The sequence below is a fragment of the Oryzias latipes genome, chromosome 20 (genome assembly GCF_053564925.1).
Source record: "Oryzias latipes strain Hd-rR chromosome 20, Olatipes_Hd-rR_3.1".
Classification (NCBI taxonomy): domain Eukaryota; kingdom Metazoa; phylum Chordata; class Actinopteri; order Beloniformes; family Adrianichthyidae; genus Oryzias; species Oryzias latipes.
Window position 1 is genome coordinate 14,224,381 of NC_136256.1, and position 22,593 is coordinate 14,246,973.

The 22,593-nt window shown below is 39.5% G+C and overlaps 1 protein-coding gene across 2 annotated transcripts in view; it reads left to right on the forward strand.

Moving 5' to 3' along the window:
• adarb2 (adenosine deaminase RNA specific B2 (inactive)) overlaps nucleotides 1-22,593 on the forward strand; it is a 230,405-nt gene that overhangs the window by 182,630 nt on the left and 25,182 nt on the right. For both annotated transcript variants that reach the window (XM_020712721.3, XM_020712719.3), the window contains exon 5: nucleotides 15,592-15,760. In XM_020712721.3, the coding sequence (XP_020568380.1) occupies nucleotides 15,592-15,760 (169 nt within the window). The remainder of the gene's footprint in view (nucleotides 1-15,591; nucleotides 15,761-22,593) is intronic.

The following is a 22,593-nucleotide window of genomic DNA, read 5'->3' on the forward strand; positions in this document are numbered from 1 at the left end:
GAAGAACGGCCGTCATTCTGTGGGACTCTGAATGATCTCATGAACACAGACATGCGTTTGTAGAACTCTCCAAATAAAAAACGATAACATCTTAACATCATCCATGTTTTCAGGGATGTAGCAATGAGGCAAAAAACTTTGAAAAGTAGCTCCTCCCACTAGTGTCAAGAGCACCAGTTAAATGAACACACTTTTGGACAAGCGTTGGGCAAAATATTTGATGTTGTGAATGCAGCATGTTCTTTCCTTTTTCTTTATAGAATTTAAACAATCTGTATATTTATATGTATATAAATATACATTTATATTTATATGTATATATATATATATGTAAATTTATTTGTTAATTTTCCTCTGGGTGTGCCTTTTTTACACCAAACCGAGATTAGAAGAAAGTGACATGAAATAACAAAAAAACAACGACCGCCACCGATGCTGTTAACCTACAGGGTGTCGGTGGAAATTTGACTACTGTTGGTGGAAGAAAGAGGGGAGGCAGAAGGGTCCGTGGCCAGAGAGAGAAGGGAAAAGGCAGGAACATAGGTTTGAGAATAGGGACTCTTAACGTTGGCACAATGACAGGGAAAGGCAGAGAGCTGGCAGACATGATGGAGAGAAGGAAGGTAGATGTACTGTGTGTGCAGGAGACAAGGTGGAAGGGCAGCAAGGCACGTAGTATTGGAGGAGGATACAAACTGTTCTATCATGGTGTTGATAGGAAGAGAAACGGGGTAGGAGTGATTCTGAAGGGGGAGTTTGTAAACAGTGTTCTAGAAGTGAAAAGAGTCTCAGACAGGATGATGAGCCTAAAGTTAGAAATCGAAGGGGTGATGGTGAATGTAGTCAGTGGGTATGCGCCACAGGTTGGCTGTGACTTAGAAGTGAAGGAGAGATTCTGGAGTGAGTTGGATGAGGTCATAGAGAGTTTTCCCAGAGGAGAGAGAGTTGTTATTGGAGCAGACTTTAATGGGCATGTTGGTGAGGGCAACAGAGGTGATGAGGAGGTGATGGGCAGGTTTGGTGTGAAGGAAAGGAATCTGGAGGGACAGATGGTGGTGGACTTTGCGAAGAGGATGGAAATGGCTGTAGTCAACACTTACTTCCAGAAGAGAGAGGAACATAGAGTGACATACAGAAGTGGAGGTAGGAGTACTCAGGTGGACTACATCCTATGTAGACGAGGTCATTTGAGAGAGGTTAACGACTGCAAAGTGGTGGTAGGAGAGAGTGTAGCCAGACAGCACCGCATGGTGGTGTGTAAAATGACTCTGGAGGTCAGGAAGAAGAAGAGAGGGAAAACAGAAAAGAAGACCAAGTGGTGGAAGCTACAGAATGAAGAAACTTGTGAGGAATTTAGGCAGAAGTTGAGGCAGGTCCTGGGTGGTCAGGATGAGCTTCCAGAGGACTGGGAAACTACAGCAGAGATTATCAGGGAAACAGGTAGGAAGGTGCTAGGTGTGTCATCTGGAAAGAGGAAAGACGGTAAAGAGACTTGGTGGTGGAATGAGGAAGTACAGGAATGCGTCCAGAGGAAGAGGTTGGCTAAAAGGAAGTGGGATGTAGAAAGGACTGAGGAAGATAGACAGGAGTACAAGGAAGCGCAGCGTAGAGTGAAGAGAGAGGTGGCAAAGGCCAAACAGAAAGCTTACGATGAGCTATATGACAGGTTAGACACAAAGGAAGGAGAAAAGGACTTGTACAGGCTAGCCAGACAGAGAGACAGAGATGGGAAGGACGTGCAACAGATAAGGGTGATTAAGGACAGAGATGGAAAGGTGCTAACAACCCAAGAGAGTGTACAGAAAAGATGGAAGGAGTATTTTGAGGAGCTGATGAACGAGGAAAATGACAGGGAAAGAAGGGAGGAAGATGTGGTTGTTGTGGAGCAGGAAGTAGCAGAGATTGGAAAGGATGAGGTTAGGAAGGCTCTGAAAAGGATGAAGAGCGGAAAGGCCGTTGGTCCTGATGACGTACCTGTGGAGGTATGGAAGTGCTTAGGAGAGACAGCAGTGGAATTTCTAACAAGGTTGTTCAATAGGATTTTAGAGAGTGAGAAGATGCCTGAGGAATGGAGGAGAAGCGTTCTGGTCCCGATCTTTAAAAACAAGGGTGACATGCAGAACTGCAGCAACTATAGAGGAATAAAGTTGATGAGCCACACAATGAAGCTGTGGGAAAGAGTAGTGGAAGCCAGGCTTAGGAAGAAGGTGGAGATTTGTGAGCAGCAGTATGGTTTCATGCCCCGTAAGAGCACCACTGATGCCATTTTTGCTTTGAGAATGTTGATGGAAAAGTACAGAGAAGGTCAGAAGGAGCTGCATTGTGTGTTCGTAGATTTAGAGAAGGCGTATGACAGGGTGCCGAGGGAGGAGCTGTGGTACTGTATGAGGTCGTCTGGAGTGGCAGAGAAGTATGTCAGAGTAGTTCAGGACATGTATGAGAGAAGTATGACGGTGGTGAGATGTGCTGTAGGTCAGACAGAGGAGTTCAAGGTGGAGGTGGGACTACACCAAGGATCAGCTTTGAGTCCTTTTTTGTTTGCTATGCTGATGGACAGGCTGACAGACGAGGTAAGACAGGAATCTCCCTGGACAATGATGTTTGCGGATGACATTGTAATTTGCAGTGAGAGTAGAGAGCAGGTGGAGGAACAGCTAGAGAGGTGGAGGTTTGCTCTGGAAAGAAGAGGCATGAAGGTCAGTCGTAGTAAGACAGAATACATGTGTCTGAACGAGAGGGATCAAGGTAGAAGCGTTAGGTTACAGGGGGCTGAGGTGAAGAAGGTGCAGGAGTTTAAGTACTTGGGGTCAACAGTTCAGTGTGATGGGGATTGTGGAAAAGAGGTGAAGAGGCGAGTGCAGGCAGGTTGGAGCGGTTGGAGGAAAGTGTCAGGAGTGTTGTGTGACAGAAGAGTGCCAGCAAGACTCAAAGGGAAGGTGTACAAGACAGTGGTGAGACCAGCTCTGCTCTATGGGTTAGAGACGGTAGCAGTAAGACAGAGACAAGAGGCTGAGATGGAGGTAGCAGAGATGAAGATGTTGAGGTTCTCCTTAGGAGTGACCAGGTTAGACAGGATAAGGAACGAGTACATCAGAGGGACGGCTCATGTTGCCTGTGTTAGCGACAAAGTCAGAGAAGCCAGACTGAGATGGTTTGGACATGTTCAGAGGAGGGATAGTGGATATATTGGTAGAAGGATGTTGGAGATGGAGCTGCCTGGCCGGAGGGCAAGAGGACGGCCAAAGAGGAGATATTTGGATGTCTTAACAGAGGACATGAAGTTGGCTAATGTTAGGGTAGAAGATGTCCATGATAGAGTGAGGTGGAAAAGGATGATTCGCTGTGGCGACCCCTGATGGGAAAAGCCGAAAGAGAAAGAAGAAGACATGAAATAACAAAAAAAAATGTTTTGTCTGCATGGTGTTTGGAAAGAATTGGTGTCATAGAATTCCAGCCGGGCACAAACAGCAATTACTAATTTCTCCTCCATGATCACTTTTACAACAGGTACCACTTCCATGAAAAGGACGCCGTCCATACGTTACTGCCAAATCTGAGTCCCTGATTGGTCAAAGTTTGACCTGGTTTAACTTTCAAGGCCAGCGCATTTTGTACGTAGAGCCAGAAAGCGGTTGTAGAAACTTGCGTAGAGACGCTTGAATGTGAGAGTTTTGAACACAAAGCCTAAAACACGCGTTTACCTTGCTTTGCAAGTGGTTGCTTGAACACACCTTGCTGCGGACGGTGTGAACGTAACTTATCAGTCTGTTTGCCTCATTTCGTCAGGTAAAGAAAAAATTAAATATGATAAAAAGCCATGGTTCTAAACAGAAGGCCTTCACCTTTTGTGGAATATGATATTAAAATGCCTTTACACACGTACAGAGGAGTGTTATCTGGCTGTGTCGCTGCAGGCTGTGGGGGTGAGGAGGATGGGGGTTCAGTGAGAAGGGATTACTATCTCTGTCTTTGGAGTGCTGCAGCTCATCAGTTTAGACTTCAGTGAGATGGGCGCTCATCCGGACCTAATCCAATCCTTCTCCTCTCTCTGGCTCCCAGTAATTGCTTCTGTTTGTTTATTAATAGCAAGCGTTATCTTCAAAGATCCAGACCATAGGCTGCCAAGTATTCACAGTGAGGCGGCGGCGATGGCGCCGGCTGCTGCAGCGGCCAGCGTCTGAGCAGCAGACACCAAACTTGACAGGAACTCTGGGGAGTCCTGAACAGTCCCGCCTTTTCTCTCTGTCTCGAGAATATTAATCGGGGTCTGTCTTTGAACTGGAGACTGACAGCGACCACCCCCACCCACATCCACCATCCTCACTGGGGTCCAGCTGCGACAGTTGAGCTCCAACCTGAGCGAGATTAGATCCAGACAAGCAGCAAAGGCAACCAGGGCCTCCTTTGAATCGATGGAGATGGTAAACAGCGGTCACATGTGCTCACAGACAGCGGGAATCTGGATTTTTCCACTCTAAAAGAAGAAAAACAGCAAAACAAAAATTTATTTGCTGAGATTAGGCAAAAATTCCTTTTCTAGTGTTTTTTTATCGAGCAGATTGACAAAAACAAAGGAGCAAGAAGGGGACGCACATGAATTCAGAGAGGGAGTACCAGTAAATGGATTCACACAAGTTGATTACAAATAGCAGTTGAGCTCTGAATCTTCATTTCCACTTTCAAACAGGCCTTTTTTTCTTGGTTCTTATCTGCTTTTTTTTCCAGAAACCACATACTGTGACTTTCAAATAACCACATAGCTTGTAGAAGGTAAAAACAAATATAGAAATATTTTTGAAGTGATGCTGAGATGAGCAGAGAAATTTTTACAAAGCAGCGACCGGCTGGGCCTGTTTTAGCGTTTTGAAGTACTTTACAATTTGCTCAGGGTTAACCCCTTGACACCTGAATTTATTCCTGCTCTGAAAAATAAAATCACTAATTTGCTTTCAAGTAGATGCTAAACTAAGGTAAATTTGGAACCAAAGGGATTTGTGAAGTTCATCAATAGGCGTCAAGGAGTTAAAGCAAATAAAGATTCTTCAAGTTTGTTTTTCCCCGTCTTTCTGCTGCCACTCAGGTTTTTCCACACACTTTCTGTGATTCAACAGCAGTCGGGTGACATTCAGCGTAATCATCTAACATCTTGTGATGAAAAAACACATGAAAGACGGGTCTACCGGAGCCCAACCTAAACAGCATATAAATGAGTTGGCATATAAATGGCATATAAAGGTTGACCTTGGGAGCTCCTGGTCGCTCACAAGAAAATGTTTAAATGCCTGCTTTGAGATAATGGTTGCCCTATTAGGAAACAATTGCCCGGTTTTACTGCCACCCAAAATGAAAAAGACTCCAATAATAGCTTCTATCATTTGCAGCTGACAGCTGTTATAACAGATCATTGAAAAGGTCAGTATCGTGATTTTTTTTTTTTTTTTGCGACACACATTCTCATGTTTATGTTTTTTTCTTTTTCTTAATCCCACAAATGTGCCATGGCGCCATGGTGAATGAATAAAATACCTCATCTTTCCTGGTGTGAGCTTCTTTGCTCTAGCAGCTAACGGTTCCCCGCCTTTAGCCGTCTGAGCGTTAAGCAGACACGGGCTAAAAGTAACTGCAAAAACTGCAAAAACTTCTCTTTCAAAATGGAGAAAAAAGTGAAAAACTTTTTTTTTTTTTTACTTTTACATGTGTTACATGTAAAAGTACTTTTACATGTGTTACATGTTTTTATGTCTCTGTGTCATCGGCCTCCATCTCCTCCTTTGGGCAGCCTATTATGCCAGCATGATGGTAGCCCTGACTGTTTCTTTCCATTCAGTTGAATTCTCAGGATGGACCTTACTTTGTTAACAAAGTAGGAGCCACAAAGGAAGTCTTTGTTACCACCTAGGCACCCTTGCCCAGTCTGAATGATATTCCAATATCATTGCTGGAGATCCTAGATTTGGAAGTTGATGTCTTATCCACTCAAAAGGATGTCATCTGTGGACAGGAGGTGGGTGAGAGTTGCTCCATTCAACTCCATGCTCATGAATTGATCCATGCGCCTGCTCATCTTAATGATGTCACATTTAGCATTCATGTAAACCTCTGTGCTTTAACTCACAAGTAAACTCCAGTTGATCACAATTAATTTATGCTCTTACTTTTGTGTAACTATGCACTCTTGGTTATTTTTAGAATTATATTTAAAGCCATAAATATAAATTTATGTAATTGAGAAGACCTTTCTATTGTGACCTCTGAAAGGCATAAAAATATTGTTTTGTTTGGTTATTTCTTTCTCATTAAAAGTACCATTTACTATCCTGATGAGTTCACTAGGAGCTTTAAACATAGAGGTCATCCAAACACAAGTGTCCCTACAGATGAAGCAACAAAACAAGAAAAACATGACAAATATGCTCCTAATTATTCATAACACAGAAACAAAATCTCCTTTTAAGCCTTTTTTGGGGGTGTTTTGCAGCATATATCAAGCTTTTATTCAAAAACATTGCAATCTTTTTATAGCTAAATGCTTAGTCCCAACTGGCCTTACGGGTGGATATGGGGTGTCTGTGGGACAAAAATGTGCAAACTTGTACGAAGCACATAAGTGGTCCACACTAAATTGTCAAGGTTGTGGACCGCTATGTGATCCTGAGGAGCCAAAATGTTCATGCACATTTTCTAAACTACAAGCAACAGGTTGTAGCAAACACTTTAAAAAGACACAAAGGTAAAGTAAGGGTGAAACAGGTGAAACACAGGCGTGTTGTACACATTTTTCTTTTTTTTTTTACCCCCCAAAAATCCTGCAGACTGGACAAGGAGTCCATATGTTAACGAGATTATGGTGAGCTACTTGCCTACAGCCTGACTATTAGAAATGAGGAAATTAGACTATCAGAGGGTAGTTTGTGTGTAAATGCTACAGGTGTCCTCAAGCGCTTAGGTATCACATGTATACCCCCATTAGTAAGAAGTACGCTCATCTGACTAACAACTAAAGTTTGGCATAAGGGCATCATATGATGGCATCACCCTTATGTCATGAGTGTGCACAACTTACACTAACCTTACAGAAACGTCACGATATACTTACCACACACCATTTTAATGATGTCTCTGAAGGTGGCCTGTATGTGCCTCAAGAGACATATGTGCTCCTCTTAAGATGCGGCCACTTTTCTCCACGACCCTCCACAGGGCTGAGAACTCAAAAACCTGTACGGATCAACCGCCATACAAGTGCATGTGACTTAGAGTAACTGTGTTTAACTAATGGTCTTTATTTCAGCTGAGTCAGAAAAGTCCAGTGTAACCCTTGTACTATTCTAGGCACTTTAACATTGGGAGTTGGGTCATCTAGACCCACTAGACAGTGCTCTGAACCTTTTTTCTTCAATGATTTGTGATCTTCACTGGTGTCCATGGATTACATGAAATCTTTCCACCTTTTTCCACCTTTATCATGGTAGGGAGAACACGTCAATGTAAGGGTGGGGTCATCTAAGATAGCACAAGGGTTAAATCATCATTTGCAGTCATATCAGTGAGTCTTTATAGAAGACCTCAATTAAAGTAAAAAAGAAAACCACAAATAAAATGTTAAAAAAAAAGTCCAAATAAGTGAACCCATAAAAGTTTCACTGCCATGTTTTGAAAAAAAAAATTCTTTGTTGAATGAAAACTATTGAACCTATTTTGCTTTTACTGATCTGTTTTGACAATGAATCTCATTTGCTTGTTATTTCTGCACTACCTTTTTGTTAAGTTTCAACTTTTTTTTAGCACAGTTGTTAAAATACAGATTGTTGTTAATTAACTTTTCTAATTAATGCAAAAATAAATCCTGAAGTGATCCCATGTGCCACCTCGCAAATCCACTGAGAACGTGTTTACTGTAAATTCTTCATGTTCATTAAATATTCGTAAAAAAATGTGTTGTCAAAGTAAGATTTCACAGCTCATAAATTCACAGTCGATTTATCATTTCAGTCACTTTGTAATACTGCATTTTTTTCTTTTTTTAGTATTCACTGAATATATGCAAAATTCAACAAAGCAGCTGCATTTAAAAATATTTTCTTAAGAACGAGGAAAGCTACTTCTTTTCAAAGTTTAACATTTATTTTTGTTTAAAAAAGTTTTGATTTCTGATTTTAAGCACCTCAATGATGTTTTTCTCCTAAAACATATGTACTAAATTGACCCACTTCCTTAGAAGAAATGCAAAGGGGAACAGTATATTTACATAAATCTAGTTTAATAGCGGCAGAAATGTGAGATGATTTTTTTTTATTTAAAATAAATAAATGTCTCCAACTCTCTATGTTACCATAGAGATGATGCCAGATGTTTGTCACCAGACCTGCAAACTTGAAACATTTCTATAGAATCCCAAAAAATGTGATTCCAAATAAAAATACATGACAATATCTGTAACTGTGGTGCAGAACAGTTGACCTTTGATCAGAAGGTGGTAAGATTAGTTTCCACCTTGCCTGCCCATGTCTCAGTGTCCCTGGGCAATTCATTAAATTCCACATTGCTCATGGTGGTTATAGGTTGGCACTTTGCATGGCAGCAGAGCTGCCATCAGTGTGTGAGTGTGAGTGTATATGGGGGAATTGGACTGTAAATCACGTGGTAAAAAACGGCAGAAAAGCACAATTGACCATAAAGTTTTAGATTTTCCCCAAAAGAATTCTGTTGTGTTTAGATTTTTGAATAGACACTTTTACAGGGCTTCTCTGTGGTGACTTATCAAATGAAATATGAAATGGAATGTGACCATGAATAAAATGAGAAAAAATAAAAGTGATTTAAAAATGGCTGTATCAAAAATAAACACTCATTGCTATGTAAAATTAAAAAAACAATAATGTAAACCAACATGGAAATAAGTGGGAATACTCCAGAATCCTGATATCAAAAAATGTGTCATTTGGTAGGAAATAGTAGTTCTATTGATATTTCTATACTATCATCAATGCTGATATTTTCAATAGAAAAAGAAATAAACTCTTGCATCGTTATTGGACTAACACTGCTATGATAATGTTGCAATGTGGCCCAAGGCCTGCAACTCAAGGCTATGGAGCCACGTGTGGTTCTTTGACCTCTCCTTTGTGGGGTCGTTTATCTTTCTTGTTGAAGAAAATTAAATGTTTTTTAATTTGTAAAAAGTAAAGTATTTTGTGGACTAAATGGCAAACCCAAATTGTCAAACTTTATTCAATTAATTCCAAAACAGTTGCAGGACTACGTATCACCCCACCAAGCTCCTGACTACAGTTCCCTATAATGCTCCAACGATCCATCAAGTGGTGCAACTTTTTAGTTTACCAAAGTCAAACATTTGGACAGATTTTTGACCGCAGTGTAGTAGTCAGTAAGCACAGCCAGAATTCATATTTAGGCCTGATTATAAGGCAGCCTGACTATTAATCTTTATTTAATTAGCTTTGATTTCATTTCATTTTTTAGATTTACTTATTTCTGGTTGAAATGTACCAAGGATAAAATAAAAACCATGCCATTTTTTATTTTATGTTATTTTGTTTGTCTCTGCTGACATCCTACCACTACATTTGCTGCATTGAGATGATCCTGTTGTACAAGGTGTCTTTTATTGAGAATAGTCATATAAAACTCATTAAAACAACAATAGCTTATTTATCATTATAACAACATAAATGCAAATCAGTGTCTTACTTTTCTAAAGGTTGAGCAAAGACTTTGTGCCTTTGTCTCTGTAAGTGTTGAAGGTCTTTTTGCTGGTAAGAGGCTGTATTGCCAAAGTTTTGCCATGTTGTAAACTAGTATTGGTGGGGGGCAGAACTTGGAGTAATGCAACATTAAGCAGAAACACAGAGAAAATGCATATGCTGTTCCTGTTTGAAGAATGTGTTGACTTACACTCTAATATAAGAGAAGATGAAAAAAAAACTGCTTCAGCAAAAATTAGATGCAATCTTGATCCTCCACTCTGCCAAGAAGCTTTTTTTTGTCTGTAGAGCAGCTCTGCCTTTTAGTCTTTGAGAACAGCTGCAATGTAAGGACTTTATTAGAGGAGACACAAGGTTTTTAGGTGTGAGGCAAAGGATGCAGGTAAGCAGAACAGAGCTCTGCTGCACCACTCCAGGGGGGCCTAAAAGCATCAGGAAGAGCTTATTTCAGTCTCAGGTGCTTACAGGGGTCACAACCAATGAAATCACCTCACTAGAAATGTTTTTATTCAAATTAACGATAAGTTCTGTCTGGATCTCAGTGTGGAATAAAAATTTAACTTAATAGCACTCAGGCATCTGATCTTTAACATCATTTTTATTGAACGGTAATCATTGTTTTTGCACAGTCTACCTTCTATACAGAATGGCTGTGGTGCAGAGGTAGAGCGGTCAACCTCTGGTGATAATTCAGCAGGTTGATTCCCACATACAGTGTTTCCTTGTGTTTCGTGGGAGTTAGCCATAGATTAAATCTACAAAGTAGGATTACAGATTTTTTAAGGCAGTAAAACTCCTCACTACACGCTCTCTATACTTTTCCCAGACCGACAAGAACATTTTTACACTTTTCTCTTTTGTTTAAACTGTCAAAGTTCAAACCTTCACAGAAAGAAAAAGTCCAGTATTATAGAATAAAAAATAAATACCTGACTGTGATCTGAGATTTATGTAAATTTGGTAAACTGGACACATTCTGTACAGGAGACACAGCTTTGAAAAGATTGGTTGACTGTAATCGACAGCCAATCAGAATGCAGAACACAATAAGCTGTTTAAAAACAGAAAAAGCATGCAAAATTTCACTAAAAAGAAATCTCTTGTGCCTCTTGTGTTGGACATAATTTACTTCTACAACATGGGGTTTTGAATCTTCTGACACAGCAGATGTATATTTGAATAAACCCCTTTTGTAAATTATACTAAACTTTATTCCAATTAATCATATGTATAACAGTTTTTTGTTGGACCGGACAAAAAAGAAAAGCGGGGAAGAAGAAGGAGGGGTGTTGGGGGGGAGGGTATGGAAGGGGGGAATAAAATCATAAAGCATAATAAAGCAACAAGTTGCTGGATGTTCATAATCATTATGGTCAGGCTAAGAAGTAAAACAAATCTAAAAGGGGCGGGGCCTGTCCACACACTTTCAATTGTTACTAACATATCTGTTGGCTCCAGTAACGTTCACATACATACAAGGGACTTTGGCCCTTAAAGAAGGTAGAAAAGTGCTTTAATGAGTTACTTTACCTTCATGTGTGTCCTGCTGCCAAAATCAAAAAGCCATTTTCACAATACACAGGTTGCCATAGAGAGTGGTCTCTTTCTGTCTTCCTGTTTAAGGTCTCTAACAGTACACTGCAGTTGCCATAGCGAGTATTTCCAGGTCTGAGGCTGTGATGAACATGCTTCCTGACAGTGTTGCCCCCCCCCCGGGGCGTGTCGTCTTTGAATCACCAGCAATCAACAGATGTATCTGTGTGAAGAGTGCTTTAGGCCTTTGACACTCCTCTACTTTGTTCCCTTTTTACTGCCCCCCCACCCCACCCCCCACCGCATCTTTATTTATTTATTTATTCAGATCTCTGTGATGCTGCTGATTATTCCTGCTTTTAAAAAAGCAGCGCTGTGCCGGTGGGGCTCCGTCCCCCATCGCCTCCTTCTCACTTGCCTTTCTTTCATTTATCTCTCCACCTCTTCCTATGCGAACTGAAGGCAACCTCATTGGCAATTTCATGGGAGGGTAGCGAGCAGCGCAGCAGGAATTATCCACTGCAAAACTGATCTAAACAATCGCAAAGTGGAACGGCAAGGAGAACGCAGGAGAATGAAATAGGGAGAGTCTGTTACCTTTTTGAACTTGCTTTATCACTGAGAAGGGAATTGGACTCTATTGCCTGTAGGGAATACTAAAGATAAACTCATGATATCAAGATTTATCTGAAACGGAACATTTTTAGGTACTGCATGTATTTGCATAATAGCGTATTACATTTCACCTGTCATTTCTCTACTTGAAGCTTGCCAAGAGTACCCTCATGCCGGGCTATTTGGTCCAAACCGTTTTGAGTATTTTGTTTTTGGGTTGGGCCTTGGCAACAATCGTCTGTCCAGATGGATTTGGGCTGTCTGTTTGTGGGGGGGGGCACAGTTGGACCTGTACAGGGCACACAAGTAGCCAGCAAAAATATCAAAGTCGTACCAAGTCTGAGACTGACATGGTTGGTACATTTAGGCGAGCAAACCTGTATAAGCCATGCAGGGATGCCATACATTTTAAAAAGGAAGACCAAACAGGGAGCCTGCAGAGCGAAAATGTTCGTGCACATTTTCCACTATGTTCACGCTGCTAGCGACAGGTCATAGTAAACACTTAACCAACACAGAAGGGTGAAGTAGGTGTGACGCAGGCATTAATCAAGCCCCAAAATCCAGCGCACTGCACAAGAAGCCTGTTATTCCCGTTCAAGTGAAAAGTGTGCGATCCTTGCGCGTTTCTTGCACGAAACCATAGATTGTTTGGCTATCCTACAAACAGTTCCTTATTACCTGCACACCCTGTGTACAGCATTGGCATGCAGTCAGTAAGAAGCCTGTATGTGTGCCTTACTAATGGCTATAGTGTGGCGTACGGGCATCATACAACAACATCACTCATACGTTGTATCCTTACAAATACTTCACAATACTTTTCACACACACAACAATGGTTTGTTCAGGACACTTCTTAACATGGCCGCACTACAATCCTCCACCGCTCATTCCCCGCTTTCGGGTGCATGTGTGTACTTTGTTTTTGCAGGTATAAAGTCACACCCAAACAAAGTTTGGGGATTTTATTGCAAGTGAACTCTGGTGCGGTTCAGACTTATTTAAGCTCGGTTAATGCACGCTAAATCAATGTTTATGCGTAGCTAGAACATAAATTTGCTGGAAAATGCGCAAAACCTTAATTACACCCGTTGTCCTAAGGCAAGTAATAACAAAAGAAACACAGACATTAAACACAAATGACAAAAAAAAGTAAAAGCATAAAGTGTACACAACATAAAACAGCATAGAGTAGACGTGACCCCAAAACTTGATCGTTTACCATGACAAACAATAATGCACCTGAAGGATTATGTGAAATATGACTACATGTCTGTTTTTTAACCAATGCTTTAACCTCTGGTTTTCAATCTTCCGCAATTTTCACAGTTTTTTGAAGTAGTCATCCAGCAAAAACCAAAAAGGACAAAAATGTTAACAAAAATGTTTTCAATTGTACAAAAACAGTCCTAAAACTTTACTTTTCCTATTAAACTGGCACTTTTGAAGCTCACAAAATGTTTAAAAATCTGATTAAACAGACTACATAATATTCCCTTTAATTATGCTGAACAAGAAATATGATTAGGCAAAAGCACACAGAAAACTAAGGTGTGGGTTGCTTTGCCAAGAAATAATAGGGACTTTGCAAGAACCTTAGATGCACATAAATTAAGTAATTTGAAAAGGAGAACAAATTCATTTCCAAAAAGGTAGAATTTAACTATAAATAGGTTTTTTTCAGAATATTTTATAGTCATGCAGTGCACAATGAAATTAATTTTCCAGCAGCTCTTTTTAATAAATACAAGTAAGAATGACTGTACAGTAAAAGTATGTAGTATGTAGTTTTTATGCGTTTAAGGTTTAATGGCTGACGAAGTATGCATTATCACTTTTTAACGCACGCCGTGGAAGCCTGAACCGTCCGACGCGTTAAAAAGTGTTATACCATGGTCCGGGTGAACACTCGATTCTGATTGATGATGTCGCGCCGCACCACCGCTGCAGTCAAGAGTCAGCAATATATATATGTTGATCTTTCCGATGGGTTGAATAAAGCATCAGTTCAAAGAGGAAGTTCACCTCTTACTGCTTGTTTTTGTCCAAATGATGAAGCAAAAGGTTTATTACGGATGGGTTTAGTCAACCCATCGGAAAGATCAGCATATATATATATATATATATATATATATATATATATATATATATATATATATATATATATATATATATATATATATTTAGATATATATTTATTTATATATATATATATATATCGCCGAATCTTGACTGCAGCGGTGGTGCGGCGCAACCGGGACTATTTGTTACGTGGTGCACCGCACCCCGTGGAAGCCTGGTTGCTTCCGTGAAGTGCGTTAAAAAATAATAATGGACGCTTCGAAGGCCATTAACCCGCTTATACCATGGTCATACAAAACATTTAAGCTAGGTGACCGGAACTTCTTTTTTCACCGTGCGGCTATCAGGCTTTAACGCACACCCAGCAGCCAATCAGAATCGAGTATTCACTCGGACCATGGTAAAAAAATGATTATTGCACAATAATCATTACAATAATCAACAACAAATTTTTTTGTTATTTACATGGAGAAAAACTGAACTTTTCCTTCTTTTTTACTCATGTTTCCCACACACAGACACCCACACACACACACACTGCCCGTGCTCTGCTCTTCCTCTACGTCTTGCCTTCATTGCCCTCCTTCCTTCCCCTCATCAGTGGAGGTGTCAGGACACTGTGCCATCTGGGCCGGAGCTGATAAAAGCTCATGTGCTGGTCTGCCAATGCCTGCAGGTCTGCCAGAAGTCAGTGAAGCCTAAATTTCAGAGGCGATCCGGGAGATTTCGTTGCAGCCATGGAAGGAATGGCAAGCTGATCCACCACCCACAGCTCCCCTTTACCTTCCTTTAGATCCCTTCCGTCTGTCCATCACACGCCCCTATATGGGGAGAATTCCTGACAAAAAAGGAGTCACCTTTCCCTCAAGACAGCCAGAGAACGGTTGTTTCTTTGGTTTAAGATGGTTTCTTTTTTATATATAGAGGTGTCAAAAGGGCACAGGGTTTTTTAGAAAAAAATGGTAAATGTGTCTAAATGGCTTGACACTTGTTATGAAACTTCATTCAGGTTAAAAGAAATAATTTCTTTATCACTTTTCTGAATGTTAAATTGAAAAATCAAATTGCACAGTTTCTTTCAGTCCATAGACTGCAGTTCTGGCAAATCAAAGAATATTGGGGTTCAATTACGGCTGTGGATTACAGTTTCTTGGACACGTTGTGGGACTTTAGTTTTCTTTTATTGAACTTGTCATTTTTATGGTTCTATTTTGATATGATGTGAATGTTTGTTTGTTTGTTTTTTTTTTTTGGGGGGGGGGGGGTTGTACTAAAACATTTTTTAATGTTTATTTGCTGAAGCAAATAAACAAATTGAAGCAAATGCAATCCAAAAAGAATTAAAAGCAATTTTATCCAAACAGAGTAGGTTAAAGGTGAACTGTAGGTCAACAAAAGAACACTGAAGTTAACTTTTAACTTCAGTGTTCTTTTCCTTCCAATTGGGGTATTGTAGTTGGGTTCAAAAGATTTTTTATTTATTTTTTTCCAATTTCAACAGACATCTGTCACTGACAGAAAGTTGAGATTGAAGGTTTTAGGTAGGTATTAAACACGCAGGTTGAAGATCAATAGGTATGAAGGGTTTTGATAAATTTCCTGACGGGAACGTTTACCTGAACTTGCTCCACAGATTTGGACCTGAGGCGCGCACAGGTGGTTGCTTTATCCACCGGCACCAAATGCATCAACGGGGAATACCTGAGTGACCAAGGACAAGTGGTCAACGACTGTCACGCTGAAGTCACCGCGCGCAGAGCTCTGCTGCGGTTCCTCTACTCTCAGCTGGAACTCTTTTTGAGGTAATGATATGAGGGTTTTTTTCCTCAATATGTTTATAAAGGCAAACGTTTTTATTAAAAATATGTGAACTTTGAGGCTTAGTCTTAGTCTTTGCTATTTAGATTCCTATTCAATAGTGTGGGAGGTCATTTAATTCTCTGAAAGTCATAAATATAAATCAATTTTCACCATTTTTTTTTACTTTTGTTTCTCTAAATTAAATCCTTTGACCATTTAGTCCATTTAAGCACAGTGAGTTGTTTTTTTTACAGAAAAATAAATTTAAAATTATTAATTTTATTATAAGCTTAATTGCTTTTGTTTGTCTGTTGTAACTCTAAAATTAAAAAAATATGACAACAATTTTTTTAATATCAATGTGCAACAGAAAACCAAACTAATAAATAAAAGTTAATTACCATGTGTTCAAAAAACAGCTGTGCTAACATGTCGTTCAGTCAAAATGTCATTTAATTAGTTCTTTGGGGGTTTTTTTAGTCCTTCACTGGAAAAATTAACAACTGCAGTTAAAAAAAACAAATATGTTTTCAATCAGTGCAAGACTTATAATCAATAAAATATTTCACATTAAACAATAATTTACCAATCATGCATTCTCCTATTGTTTGTCAACTTTGCTAATTAAAAGAAAAAGATCTCACGTTTACCCAATAAAGTTAGAAAGTGAACCTAAATATATTTATTTAGTATTCTTACAGTAAACTGCTGTAAAAAGAAAAAAAAACAGTAGCTTACTGGTGAAACTGCTGTGAGTAAAATACTGGAATTTTAAAAGAGAAAAGTTATCTGTTATAGTGTCTCTACTAATCTAACTAATAAACCCCAAGTTGAGCCTGATGCTCCGTATGTCCACAAATAGATGACTTATAATTTCAATAAAACTATCCAATGGGTAAATTCATTTAAAAAAAAAAAAGAAAAGCTAAAGTAAGAAGTATCAGGGGATACAGTTTAGCTTTCAGCTTGATTCTTTACTGTGAGTGACACCACATGTAAACAATGTTTGGAATTTGCTCACAATAAAGAATCTTTATAACTTACTGTATTCTGATGCACAGTAACTTGGAAATTACAGTAGTGATAGGGAAATCCCCACAATCCATTGCTTTTTACAGTAAATTCCCACAATGCATTGGTGTTTAGAGCAAAATACTGTAAAAACAGATTTGTACAGTATTTTAGTAGTAGTAGTAGTAACAAGTTTATTTCAAATCAAATCAAATCAACATTTACCTGGAAAAAGAAAATATAAGTCAATACATGACTTGGAAAATAAGATTTGAAAGGGGAATGGAAGAAGCGAAAGCTTATAAAAATCCAAACCCCCACTCAACAACAATCATAACAACAAAACAACAAAATTAAACATTTGACATAATAACGCTAACATACAAAAAACACCTGATGACGACAGACAGACATGACCAAAAACTCCGACCAAACACCAAACCCCCTATAAAGGAAACAATAACAGAATAAAACTAAATAAAACAAAATAAAACCATATTTTTGACATTGCAGTAAAATACTGCCCAGTTTACAGAAATCCATTACAGTGAAGCTTTTGGAGCAATTTTTTTCTTCTTAGTAGTCCATGATAAAATAAAGTTCATTTAGCACCTATGAACAATTATTGATGGGCAAAAACTATTTATATTAGCAGCTGGTGGTGGCAGAATCATGGGAATGGCTGATCCTAGTTAAAGTTGTCAGGACTTTAAAATAAAACTCAAAACATCTTTCCTCCAGTTTCTTTTATCTACTGAACATGTTCTAAATGAGACGGTAAAAACTTAAAGATTTAGTCTGAAGTAGAATCACTGGAAAACTGTCATTTTGGTTCACCTATAATTACATTTTTTTTTTTTTTTTTTTTTTTAGGAAAAAGCTTTAATCTTAAAATAATTCCACCATTTATCACCCATTGAAATGATCGTCATTGTGCCGCCTTTTTTTGCTGGCCTCATGCTGTAATGCCATAGAAACAGTACAACTTGGCTCAGTGCTCTGTTTTCCACATGTGTGTCACTGCTGGATGAGCACACAAACTCACCAAGCCTTAAGAAAATCCCAGCACCCTCCTGATGAATTTGGACTTTCACCTGCTTCCAATGCATGTGAATTTATTAGGATTTTGTGTTCCCAGGGGGACTCAAACAGCACGGATGATTGATCAGATTAGTGGATAGAAGTCTACGTCGCTGAATGTCAAATTTGCATACTGCACTGACTTTTTGTCTTAGGTCTATGCGAGACGACAGGTACAGAGAGTTTGCGGCTGACAAAAATAGCTAATGGGGAAGATAAGTCGTAATGAAATGACCAAACAAAATGCCACAACTGCCATATTTACACCGAGCGTAAGGACATCGGAGCCACCTGAGAGGTTATAGAGCGCTCGTGCTTTGCATCATGATGCATATTTGAATAAATAAATAAAGAAAGGTTATTTCTGCTCACAGCAGAAAGTGAGGATCTTTCAGAGGCTCAAATGTCAGCTGGGAAACAAGCTTCCTCCAGGTTTCTTGGACACTGACCTGGCTTCATTGACTCTTGCTTTTCCATTGTACTGCATTACAGAAGTCAAAAAGTTTCTGATTAAAGTAATTCAACTATTTAAAGCACAGAAATTCTTTGTTCTTGTTGGAACTGTTCAGATTTGAAAAAATAACAATCAATAAATGAAAGGATGCATTAATCAGCTTTGTGTGTTTTTGGTGTTTTTCACATGATAAATAAAATTCTGTTTGAAAAATAGCATATTTGTGACAGAACATATGTGACGCATGCACTTCCAGACAAATACATCCGTGCACGTCTTTGTTTACCTCTTCTGAGCTGGAATATGTCGTAGAAAACAACACAGGTTTTTTTTTTTTGACTAAGTAATATTTTAAGACCACAGAGAAGTTTAAGAAGATGATTTAAAGACCAACTCGATCATCTTTTGATCTATTTTCTAAGTGTTGCCAGATTTCTTTTAATTAGACCATAATTATGCAGTTTTCAGCCAAAATCCAAAAAGCTGTGCCATTTTATAGGACATAGTTTCTGCAGAGTCATTAGAAATTCACATCAGAGTTGAGTTTATGCTATCCTTCCCTGTTGATTCATGATTTGGATGTAGAAGAAAGACCCAGAATTGCCACTTTGAGCTTTATTTTCTTTATATATGTCATTCATCATGAAAAAAAATGCAGCAAGAACATGTTAAAAAAAACACACACACACAAAAAAACCTTTTCATATGATTTTAGAGGAAGAAGAATAAATACATACTAATGTTTAGTATTTATCTTAGGTTAACTAAAAGGAATAACTTTCATAAACATTGTGTTTGTGAAAAAAGTTTCTTACTGATGAATCAGTTCGATGCACTTTCCTTAACCTCTGACAGCGAAAAGCATAAACTAAAAAGATTTTCATTCAGTTTAAGCAGCGTTCAGAAGTAAAGATAGTAGCATCAGGTTAATTCTATTTAAAGTGTCTCTTCAAGTCAACAGTTTGGCAAACAAACCCATTAAACAAGCATCACTCTTCCATTGTAAATAAGCTTTAACATTATCAATAATTTTCCCTCACCAGAGACTTGGCTTTTATTGATTCATTCTTCATAGTTTACTGCAGTCCTGCTGCTGGAAGGAACCGCTCAGACGTGGTTCAGGGGAGCTGACAGTAATAATGCTGAAATTGTGTCTGATATTTGCCATAACTGCAGTTCTAATGATGCTGGGAGCGTGCAATCAGCGTCCTGCTGCTCATTAGCAGCATTAGTGGCTGCAGCTGCTCTTTGCTGTGGGACATTCAGCTGTTCTGAACAAGAATTCCAAAATCCCAGTTTAGCATCAACGCACGTCTCTTTCAAGTTCACATCATCCAAACCTTTGGGGCAAACACCTGTAGATCCATCCCATAAAACCCTAAGAAACTACATGTTGTGGCACGCTCAGAAAAAAAAATAAATCCTCTAAAAGTGTTTTACTTCCTGCTTTATTTTAGGATCACTAGCCTGGGTTTCATGTTTATTGATGCTTAGAGGTAAACAGGAAAGATGAATTTCAATCATTTCACCAACAAGATTAGTTACCTCTTTTCGTGCTAACTCAAATGCAGCTGTGAGTTAACTAGCAGTATGGAGGACGTTACAATGCACCTTTAGCAGCTGGAAAACTGTCACAAGATTCTTGACAAAATCATTTTTTGGAGGTTTTATCATTTAAAAAAAAAAGGTCAAAGATACAATAAACTTTATGCCAACTCACAATTTCCCAACCAGGACACAAGATTGAATGTTTTTGTGTGAATTAAAATTCATTTTAGTAAATGGCACAAAACAAGAGCTAATCTTGTCAGAGTTGAACACTGTGCCCTGTTTAATTAGCAGATCCTGCACATCTTGTACCTCATTTCAATTTTCCTCTGTCAGGTCCATCTCCTCTAGTTCTTTTTCTTTTTTTTCCCACCAAACCTAAAATTATTCACCAACTTTATACCCAAAAGCTGCAACAGCAGAAGATTCAAGTAAAGTCATTATGATCTTTGTGTTGGTTCTGCTGGTTCTAATCCTAAAGAATCAAATACATAAATAAATGTTTTTAGTCTTGCAGGTTAGTTTGGTTAGTTAGTTTAGTTTTCCTATCAATAGCTTTTTTAGTAAATGTATGTCTACACTCTATCCCATTCTTCTTAGATTTATTTGATGTCACAAAATAGTGACCAGTTGGTAAATTGTTGATATTTTTGTCGTAATTTTACTACATATGCATTTTCTGCATGTAGTTAGCTTATGCAGTAGCCTGAATATGGCTGTTTGCTGGTGAAAAATGGGCAAACTTGTACAACATTCGCTAAGGATTGTGGACCACTCTGTGATCTTATAGAGTGTTTTCAAAAAAATTAGGGCATTTAATAAAGTGCAGAATATATGGTACTTAACTATTGATTTATTTGATTTATTGCACGGTGGCGCAGTGGTTAGCGCTCTTGCCTCACAGCAAGAAGGCCCCCGGTTCAAGTCCCGGCTGGGGGACATGAAAATCACAACATCAATGGGGGACCTTTCTGTGTGGAGTTTGCATGTTCTCCCCGTTAATGTGTGGGTTCTCTCCGGGATCTCCGGCTTCCTCCCACTGTCCAAAGGTGTGAGTAGCCGCGTTTACATGGGCAAAAGTAATCGGAATGAACGCCTGATCGGAAAGAAAATGCGTCATGTAAACGCGCCGTTCGGAATACTCTGCCCCGGTCAGACTCATTCGGATCAGAATTTCTTTCCGATCGAGATAGGTGGGTTATACCGATCGTTTATCCGATCGTGGAGCATGTAAACGGTCATTCCGATCGTGTGTCACTGCTGCTCTGGTTTACGTCACGCATAGACGGTGTTTCGCTGAGAGAAAGCTCTGCGGACACCCCGTGAAAAGCGCCGCTCCGCTCTCGCCCCGCTGGCTCTCCCCTCTCTTACACCCCTCACGGGGGAGATTCGGAGGAGGAGCGCTCACTCGGTCCACTGGCACCCGAGTGAGCAGAGCAGCTGGATTAATAATGTTGTGTCGGGGGGGGGGGTTACGTGTGCGTTTTGTTGTTTTGTTATGTGTGGGAGAATTCAGACTGCGAGCCGTCCCGCCGCTCTGGGTTAGCGGCTGCAGGACTCAGGAGGAACCGTGTTTGAACAGAGCTCGGGCCGCTAGCTCACAGAGTGGCTTTGGGGCGGTCTGTGTGAACTTTCAGAGCAGAAATAAAAGTCGCTCAGTCCTTAGAAAGCTGCAGATTGCTGCGTTTCTCGCACGGTCCTGGATTTTGTGTCCATCCATCAGGCTAATGATGTTAGCCCGTGTTAGTCTGTCCTAAGCTTTCGTCCAGCTTAATTCTTCCACAAAAAAAGCACTGACCACACAGATTAAATATAACGATGAGCGAACAGGCAATTCATAATATTCATGACATTAATAAAAGCACGTTTGGAAGATCGTCTCGTATGTTACCGAGCTGCTGCATAAATGTCTGTGGAAGCGGTTTGTTTACAACGGGACCTATATCCGCATCCGGGTGATTTTTACACTACTGCGCATGCCCAAATGATTCATTCCGAACGAGAGTATGAGCCATGGGAACGTTTGTTCTAATCGGAAAGAGGTTTTCTGATCCCATGTGCACTGGTGAATTTTAACCCGACCATTGATCCGATCAAGATATTCTGCCCATGTAACCGCGGCTACTGTGAGAGTGAATGGGTGTGTGACTGTGGACATTCTACCCTGCGACAGACTGGCGACCTGTCCAGGGTGTCCCCCTGCCTTCGCCCACAAGTAGCCGGGATAGGTTCCAGCAGCCCCGTGACCCCAAAAGGGATAAACGGAAGAAGATGAATGAATGAATGATTTATTTCAAGCATTGTGGTCGAAGCAATAAAGAACTCAGACAGATTTGTCAAACTCATTACAGAAATGATGAAATTCATAGATTAAAAAGACAGAAAATAAAACAAAAAAAGACACTTAAATCAGATATGCTTAATTAAAAACAGTGATCATTAACTAAATTCAAGTAGAGCTTGATTTATTGCTTGAAAAGGAGTGGGAAGAAGCAAGGTCATATAATCCCACCCCCACTGAGTCAATTCATTTTATAGTTTTACATCGTTTTTGTAAACCGGTTCTGATCAATCAATCAATCCCCCCCCCAATCAAGCTATGTTCACACCGGCCTCAAAAACAGCGACCACTTCCATAGAAAACTCTATGTTAATGCACATTTCGGACATTTGCTTTCAAAACACACGTAGCTATACACTTCTAAGACCAATTTCTGGGCTAACGTGCAAAAAGTGCAACCA